The 10,016-nt window shown below is 27.5% G+C and overlaps 2 protein-coding genes across 2 annotated transcripts; one reads left to right on the plus strand and one right to left on the minus strand.

The window, feature by feature from the left end:
- Positions 1 to 1,042: 1,042 nt before the first annotated feature.
- On the plus strand, positions 1,043 to 2,478 carry PCYB_063250 (VIR-like CYIR protein; the record flags this gene model as incomplete). Its single annotated transcript, XM_004221492.1, has 2 exons — positions 1,043 to 2,167; positions 2,314 to 2,478. The coding sequence occupies 2 exons, from the start codon at positions 1,043 to 1,045 to the stop codon at positions 2,476 to 2,478; spliced, it is 1,290 nt and encodes a 429-aa protein (XP_004221540.1).
- A 3,592-nt stretch (positions 2,479 to 6,070) lies between these two features.
- Positions 6,071 to 7,150, minus strand: PCYB_063260 (phist protein; the record flags this gene model as incomplete). Its single annotated transcript, XM_004221493.1, has 2 exons — positions 6,071 to 6,805; positions 6,950 to 7,150. 2 exons carry the CDS (start codon positions 7,148 to 7,150, stop codon positions 6,071 to 6,073), a joined length of 936 nt encoding a protein of 311 aa, XP_004221541.1.
- Positions 7,151 to 10,016: the final 2,866 nt, after the last annotated feature.

Here is a 10,016-nt window from a genome sequence, read left to right on the forward strand (position 1 = left end):
TTAATGGGTTTCTACTATATATTTTGGAATATTTATAAACTGTAAATTTCATTATTTACTTAGTAATTAGTAAAAATAATAACCTTTCATTTATTCTTATCATAATTCTTATATTTTTATATGGAGCGTAATTACATATATATATTTAAATATAACATATAGGTGGTAATATGCAAATTTGTTCAATTGGGAACGGAGCAAATAAACAACGAATGCGTAAATAATATGGGGGAGAGGGACTATTCAATATTATATACTGTAAAAGAGGCTATACATATATAGGAATTAAAAAAAAATAGGGTCTACATTTAATCACTAAAAAATTTCTACGAATAATAAAATGATCTAGAGTAAACCCCCCCAAAAAAAAAAGCTTAGGAAGGAAATATTTTTTTTGTCTATACATGAATCATTAGGAATATCAGTTTTTATACGTATTAACAGAATTTTTCTCTTTTCAAAATTAATTTTCTTATAAATCTGAATATTTATTAAAAAAATTTTATAAAATAATTTTTCTTTCATTACTACATAGCATTTTTACTAGATATTAACTTTTTCATTTATCTTTTTTCCTTTTTTAAAAATATTGAAGCTTTACGAAAAAATAAATAATACATCAATGAAAATACATCCATGCAAATTTGGTACACATGCTATGTTTTAAAATATATATATTGAAAAAGAACACAATTAAAGAATTCATAAATTAGTAATTTCGTAAAACATTGAACGATAATGCATTAAGTACATTTGTATTTACAAATACTGTTCGATCTGTTTATTTTGTCAAATATGACCAATTATTTACTGGTAAATTTTAACACTTTACCAATTTATCATAAGCCATTATACAAAGGACCATAACATAAACATATGGAGGAAACCGGAACAGTAATTTTTCCTTTTTTAAATAATCGATGTATCTTCTTTACTAGTAAATTTAGGCACGCAAGACAATTAAATATAGATTTTTGAAAAATTATATATATCTATTAATTTATTTTTTTTAATTTTATAACTAAAATTGTTACCTTCTTATATGTTTTACCAAAAATTGCAAGATGAGAAAGATTCAACGGATGTCAATCGTTTCTGTAGTAACGTATTTAATACATATACTAATAAATATCCGTGGCTTTATAAAATTTGCGGACAACTCATAAAAAACGTGGAATTGGTACGAGATGACAGTGACTATACTTTTCGTAGGAAGCATTGCTTTGATATAAATTATTGGCTCTATGATGAAATATATAAAAAACTTGAGTCTACTAACAAGGAAAGCGATTTTCGGGGTATCATTAAACTTTTTGATACAACATGGAAAAAATTTATTGGTTATAGTTATGATATAAAAAGTGATGAGGTATGTTTTCCAAATATAACTTTATTTAGGGATAACTTTTTGACATATTTAAAACAATTGAAGAATTTTTTGGATTATATTGAAAATTATAATTTCATTAAAAGGGAAATTGGGAAAAGTACATATTACGCATGTCAAAAATATTTCGATTATCTTAAAGAGAGAATTCCATTATTTTTCTCCTTTGAACCGTTATGTAGAAAGCACGGAAGTAACATTTGTACAGATTATATTCAAGGTTATTTCTTATCTGATCCAAGAAAACTCTTTACTAATTATGAATTATCTAAACTATATTTTCAATCGTGGTGGAATCCTTGTTATAAAAAGGTTTTAAATGTATTCTATGATTTCAAAAAATCACCTACGGAATTCATAGCAAGGTATAATGAATATGTTAAACCGTTCAGTAATAACCCTGTACAACAAAAAGTAAAATTAGCACAAAGTGGTGAAGTGAAACCTCCTAATGCTGCATCAAATGCGAAAGCTGCGGCTGTAAGAGAAATACCTGTTTCTGTGAAGCCACAAGATGTTACAGCGCAACTGCCAGCTGTAAATGTGCAATTAACTGATGATACGGGGCAACCTAGAAGAATTACAGTTCCACTGACAAGTGCGACAGTAACAACTGCAGCATACTCAGAACAACTCGCAGAAATGTCAAGTGACGTACATAGCGATGATGGTATTTTTACAAGATTCATAAATGAGCAAGGATTTCCATTAATTAAAATTGTTTTGGTGCCATTTCTTTCTGTATTGTTAATCACATTGCTTATAAAAGCTTTATCGAAGGTAAAAACAAAAAAGATGTATACAGTACTAGATGTCTTCCATAAATATTACATAATCACGTCATTTGTTATTTTGCCTAATTTTGCCTAATTTTACTGTATTTTATGTTATTTTACTTAATTTTATTTTGTTTGTTTTTTTTTCAGTTCACTTCACTTGGAAACCTCTTCTCACGAAGACGTAAACGAAAAAAAATAGACCTTCAGTATAATAATTATCCTGTAGACGGGGATTTAATATTTGACAGTTATGATAGTTTTAGTACTAGTTCCGACGAAAGTGAACACAACATAGCATACAGTACTATGTAATATGACCTATACTTAAATAATGTGGAACATTGCGCTAAACTTACCATAACGGATATGTATTGCCTAATAATAAAAATGCCGTAGTTACGATTTTGTGGGAAGGCGGAATAGTGTATATGTTCACATATATATACATTATGCTTCTGCATAAAGGGGCCCACACTAGTAATGCGCTAGGTAAATCATTTTGCGAAATATAAAGACATAATTATGCTGCAGATACATAGCACAAAAAATATGGCAACGTGTAAATTTTCATATTTCTCACACTGTGTAAATGGTAAAATAAGGAAGAAACGGATTGGAAAAAAAAAACCACCGACATAAAATTTATTTGTTATAAGCATTACAATAAAGTGTTCTACTTAATTTAGAATGAAAAATATTTGCAGAATTAAAACGAAAGACCTGACTTTTACAACTTTATTTATAAAATGAATAATTAAAATGTTTACTTTTGTTTAAGTTTATCATATTAGTGATACTAAGAAGGGTAAAAAATATTTAAATTTTCTTTTGGTAAAAACGTTTGAATTTACGCAGGTATTTCTATATGTGTTAATCCATATATATATACGTATATGCAGATATACATACCTATATATTTTATGGACTGTTCTGTAATTCGTAATTGTGCTATATTATTACTTTATTTTTTTTTTTTGAAATAATTTGCTTTCCTATTTTTTGGGAATCTTGTATTCTTTCAGGAAATTAAATTTATATTTACTATAACATATAGGACACTATAAGAATATTGCTCTTAAATATTTTTATAGTTTTTTTTTTCGTTTTCGTTTTTCATACTATTTTTCTATTCTTATAATGGAATCATACTAAATTATTAATAATGAAAATTTTTTTAATCATAGACTTATTCTGCTTTATAATAAATAAAAATAAAAAGCTATACTTTTTGACATGAGAAAAAAAAAGAAGGGGAGTTCGAATAATGCATGTGCAATCCTTTTTAATACAACACTAATGCATTAGATCATATGTGTGCTACTATTAGAGTGCTATAAAATTTATTGCTTATTCTCTTTTATGGTCCGTACATAGCGCCTTATATTTGCATTGTATATTGAAGAAATATTTCCGAAGTTGAAATAAAAATAATATGTTTTTTTATTTTAGACATACTAGTTAAGTATGCTGAGATTATCTGAAATAGTATATCATGTAGTATCATCGAAAATTATAGTATTCGTGTAAATGGTAATTTCACGAAATGCACACATTCGTTGATTGTTTATCATAATGTACTTCACATTATATTGAAGCAACAAAAAACAAAAAAAAAAAAAAAAAAGGCAATGAAATAACCATAAAACCCTTTAAAACGAAGGAGTACATTTTATTTTGTTCTTTCATAAAAGTAAATAGGAGTTTTACATTATGCTCTGTGCCTATCGGAAAGAATGAGTTAATAGGTTTTAAGGAATCAAGCAAAATTTAAGAAACACCAATTTAGTTAACTTACTCATATATGCTTATATATTTGAAAATATTTTAAAGAGTTTAGGATAGTTATTAAAAATGTTTTGCGAATTAGAAAAAAATTACAAAGACACCAATTTTTATTTGATAAAATTCGTTAAAAAGAAATTGATAAGGTCACTAAAGGTGATCATAAATTCTCTGTTATACGTGCAGATTTACTCCCTTAGTAGCTCCATTAATAAAAATGCATTAAAGCTTATTTAATGAAAGCACATAGCGAGCTAACATACTTTATTAATTTGTAGAGCAGCTAATGTAGTCCCTTTTACGCATGATGCGTGCACTGAGCTACTCACAGAAAAGTTTCTGAATTGGTCCTGTAGCTTGCATTCCCAAGTTTAATAATGTCAATCTTATAAACAATGAAAGCGTTAAAATATGTGGAAAAAATAATGAATTATGCAATGAATAAGGTTACCTTTTTTAAAATGCTTTCTTCAGTACGAAAGTAGGATGTCTTCAATAATTATTAAAATGATTTTAACGAAAGGATCGTTTTTTCATTTGTTCATTGGTTATGATGTACCATTAAGTTTTAAAAATGAGCCTTACAATACACGAATAGGAAGACGTATATGCTATATGTATGTAAGACATGAAATATAAATAACATGCATCAATTATGTAGATACAGGATGGATCCCTAATGAGTCGTTAAAGACATTGACTCATACGTCTGCGCTTACCTCTATTAATTTTTAATAATGGGAAAAATGAGACAGAATAAAGCTTCAAAATATAGGTGCATTCATGAAGACGAAACTTACCCTAAGAATTACATTTAGAAAAAGCTAAAACGGTTATACGAAAAAGTTAACTAATAATGGTGAGACTGGAAATTTCTTTTTTCCAAAATATTTAATACATATCAAATGCGTAATTTTTGATTTGTTTTTAATTTTATCAGGACAATCGCACGAATTAATTACTTATTAGTTGAAAACAGTCTCACATTTTGAACAAACACCAATGTGAAGTAGGAAAAGAAATAACAGCACTCAAATGAGGGCAGCATCTCATCAACAGTTTTGTTGTAATTCTCTGGACGTATTTTGTAGTTTTAAAAAATTAGCAATCTAAGATATAGTAGTACTGCTATCACGTTACAGTATATTAGATCATGTTACATTGCACTATTATATTGTTTGTGTCCTAAATAAAAACTTAGAAATGACTAATGAGAAAAAATGTCCTATTATAAAAGTAAAATTAAATATCGTGATTGATCTGTGAAGAAATACATAAAAAGAGCACTCTCCAAGGAAATACCTATTTCGGTGCGTCTATAAAAAAGGTCAAAAAACAAAAATTCAAAAAATTATTTTTGACAAAATTAACAATTAAACTATGCTGTATGCTCTAACAAGGACGAATTGGAAAATGTTACATCTTAACATTTATCTGAACATTAATCGGCGCAATTTTTATTAATAATTCCCTATTTTGTTAATCCATATATAATTTTTAATTTCGTTGGTTGTATTTTTACAGGAAGTCATATATCCTTTTGGTAAAAAAGTTCAAAGATTCGCACACATATATTCCTTTATTACAAAATGCACAACAAGATTATACAGGGTTGTTAAAATAATATTCAAGGAAAATATGCACCAGTAAAATATTTTATAACGCTANATTGTATACTCACTATGGATGTATCGAAAATTTTATTGATTTAAAAATATTGATAAGAAAGTAGCCAATTTTTAACAAGAGTTTTTTTTTTTTTATGCTACTGTACAATATGTAACAAGTGTGCCTGAAACGTTAACAACTCTCTTAAGTATTTCTCGTAAAATTATTTCTTGAATCTCCATAATTAATAACATTTTGTGTAGAGGTTGGTACGGAATCCTGAGTAACAAAATGCTTAATCCTTGTAAATATTTTTCTATTTGACATTTTTATTTTTTTTCCATTAATTGTCTGCTCCAGGTAGGGATATTTTAGAACACGTCGCATTTACAGTGCATTTATACGACTTGTTGATCTTTTTGCTCCCATCCGTGTATGCTCGTAAGATGATCAGTGCTTGTGTATCAAGGGGCAAAAACCGGAACCCTTTTTTATCTTCCTCACATGTACAGATTCACTTTTTACCTTTGTACTTTTTGAACACGTCATTTATATAGTTTGCCCACTTTTCCTTTTTGGATTCTCGAAGTTCTTTCCACGAACTTCTCTTCAAATTGATGTACCTCAGAAATTCCCACCTTGCACAAAAATCTTCCTTAGCAAATTCCTTTATATTTTTTAAATCAAAACGTTCTTTTTTTACTAGTGCATTCGTTATTTTATCATCTACATGTTTGCATTTTTTCGTTTCAAATTCTTTTGGTATGTTATAATGTTTAGCTAACAATTTACAATAATTTTGTATTTCTTGTTGCATTCGAACAAAATTTACCTTCTCATGATTATGTACATATTTCCATACAAGATGCATCGTTTTGGCGTTAACCGCCCCCTTTATGTTATTTAATTTATCGTTTAATTCGTCTTCTGTTACTTCTTCGCAATTACCAGTATTTGCACAACTGAACATGATTTCGTTTTTATTATATTCTTCTTTCTTGCCCGTGTTGGTTTTCAATTGGTTGTGGTTCGAAAGCTTTTTTTTCAAGTCTTCATTCTGTTTATCCACATTTCCAGAACTGTTATTATCAGCATGTTTAAATGGAAATGGATTCTTCTTCTGTCCTTCGGTAGTATTATTAGCTCGGGATCCTTTTAAAAATGAAGGAATGTCTTGATATAATATCCTCGAATGTCTATTCTTTAAGTGTGAATGTGGATATTTATTTCCTGTAGATGCGTTGATGTTCTATAAAAATTGTAGTATAAAAAAAAGAAAAGAAAAGGATTAGTTTCAAAAATTTGCTTATGCGTGTAGTTTATGGTAAATGAAAAAGTGATCATATCGTGTGTGTATAAGGGTGCGTGCTTATTAATTAAAAAAGTTACATACTTGTAGGAGAAGGTAATACAAAGACAGAACTAATGCACTAAAAAAAGACTTGAAAAATATATGTGTTGCAAATTTGTTGCTTTTTAATTTTATTTCCTTTTCTTTGAACGATTTTTTAAAGGAACTCTTTCCTTTTGCTATATTCCCCAACGAAGATATTATGGACAAAAGAAAATTTGGATTTTTCTTATTATCTTGCATTTTTTTTCCTCTTTTATTTTATTTTTTTTTTGATATATCTTGAAAGATGCAGCAAAACTGTTTTATTAATAAAAATGTTACTGCTATATTTTGTATATAACTAAAGTGTATAATTCACTTATGTTGTCCGTGGTATTACACTGCGTTATATTATTTCGCCAAACGTAGACCAAAAAAACGAAAAGTGATTAAAAGACTACCTTATAAAAAAGTACACGAAATATGTCAAATGACAGAAAATATCCATAGGTATATATGCATCGCACAAAAAACAAACGATTTCGCAAAAACTTAGGATTAAAAATATATGGTGTTGAATAGACCTTTTATATATGTAGTATTCCCTAAAGCGACGAAGAACAAATATTTAAAATACAGACAAAATTATATTGTGCATTATATTTTTTATATTTTCTTTTTTTCAAATAAGATGTTTCAAAAATATTTTTTGGCGATTGGACATCAGAAATTCTTAAATTGTAATTTTGTTTTAAAATGAAAGATAAATTTGAATAATTGATTGCAATTTAAAAATAAATTGTTTGGGGGTATTTCTTAATATATTTAAATATAAAAATGACTCGTAATGTAAAAAAAAAATGACCCGCACCCACCACCAGTTTTTGCGTTTTTCACGCTAACAATAACATAAAAATTGTTATTATCATGTACGACAAAATTGCAATTAAAGGAAATAAATAATACATACACATATGTTCGTGTAACGGAATGGGGAAATGTAATTTTCGGATAATTTGCTCTTTTCCATTTTTAATTTTAATTTTTTTTTATATATTAATTTTTCAAATAACACAATTTGCAGTTTTTTTTGTTATATTTTGTTGTATACATTTCTCCCCCCCCCCCTTCTTTCTGTTATATTGTTGACAACGTTGCGTAGTTAATTTTTAAATTTAAGTTTCCATTTTAATTATATTTTTTCTTTTAAATTTTTATTAATTAAAAAAAGATGAATGTGTAAAAATGGCAGACGAATAGAAAAGGCAATAATATGACTTGTACCGCATTTCCTGCAACCGTTAAAGTAAAGAAGGCATATGCTGCCTGGTACATAATAGTTAGTACATGTTAAGAAACGTAATAAATTGACACGGTGAATAACTCTTTTAAAATTAAAATAGTTCAGATAAAATTCAATTTTATTCAAACACACACGTGTATTTATGAGGATAACAATATATCGTTTTTCCTTTAGGGAGAAATTCGTGTTTCCTGGAAAATCAAGGGAAACGATGGTTGAACGATTATTCATTTAATACATAATATGTGTTTTTTTTCACCGTTGGAAGGTGTTCTATAACTTCTTTTACTAAATGCGTTTAATGATACATTACCTTTTTAGGGACCCCCCAAATTCAATTTTAGCAAAAAAGGCATCTGTCGTTCAATAATTTATGAAATAAAAATGTGGATATATTAATACTTTTGCGTTCATTTTTTTGTGGAGATAATTGTGTGTGGTAAAAGAAGCATGCCCCTAATTAGTCACACGAGTAGTCGAAGCTTAGGCTACTTTTACAACTTTGCAAAAGATGATTATAGCACATATTTCGCATAATATGTTACAATTACAAAATTAGTTAATTTGTTTTTTTAAAATATTAAGGCTTTTATATATTTTTTTTTTTTTGCTAATGTGCAATTTTATTCTACATGATGTTAAGGTTTTTTTTTTTTTTTTTTCGTTGAGAATGAACATAATATATTGATTGAATTGGCTTGCTAAAAAGAAAAAAATGCGAACACATAAATTTCACATTAAAGCTTTCATCTATTTTTAACACGATGCGCATAGAACTATCATCATAGNGGTACACATTACTGTTATAGAAATTTTTTTCCAATAATGTATATTCATGTACGTTTTTTTAACTTTTATGCATTATTGAAATTTTGAGGATTTATATCTGTTTGTATAATATTTTAATAAGAAGAAGTGTTAAAATAACCACTCATTTATTCCCTTAATATGAAAATATGAGTATTAAAGGAGAAAAAATCGAGGACGAAGTTTCACTTTTTAAAATAAAATTAAAACTGCCTATTTTATTTTGGTTCTCAATTATGAAAATTGCACGTACTCGAAACTCAATTTGTTTAATTGAATTAAAAAATAAAATAATAATAAGGTAAATTTCGCAAGTGAAAGCATTTTACATTTCTGTATATTTACGTACATGTGATATTTTCAATGCAATAGAATTATGAATGGTAGAATAGTTCTAAGGTTAATGCTAGGGCCAAACGGAATTAAGTGAGGCAGTAAAGAGGATTGATGCCGTTAAATAGCGTTTAAACTGCAATAATTAGTAATGAAAGAATTAATAATAAAAAGAATGGAAAAAGTGAAAAAAAAAAAAAAAAGAAAACGAGGGTGAAAAAAATAAATTACGCGAAGAAAAGGTTGCATAAGAGTAACATATGAAAAATATAAGATTCATCAAAAAGCTCTTTGGTGCCTAAAGGAACAGAAAGGAACTTATAAGATGAATAAAAATATTCGAGGGTATGAACATTTAATAAACTCTTTTATTTGAAGTTTATTATATATATGGGCACTCGAAAATGATGTTTAAAGCGCGAATTGTGACACTAAACACACAAAATTTATAACTCATTTGATATTGTTTCCTAAAGCAGAAGTGTTACTATTTTGACTGAATTCTTTATGCATGTAATTAACAGTAAATGTAAAACATAGAAGGCAAAGGAACATGCTCGATGAAAAAAAAATTTTACCAATGGTATGTTACCATAAAGGGTGTTTACAATTTTGTAACAACAACACACACCCTAATTCCTTCAGAATTCAACTAAGGGATAAAAAATTACACATTAACATATG

This window comes from Plasmodium cynomolgi, chromosome 6 (genome assembly GCF_000321355.1).
Source record: "Plasmodium cynomolgi strain B DNA, chromosome 6, whole genome shotgun sequence".
NCBI lineage: Eukaryota > Apicomplexa > Aconoidasida > Haemosporida > Plasmodiidae > Plasmodium > Plasmodium cynomolgi.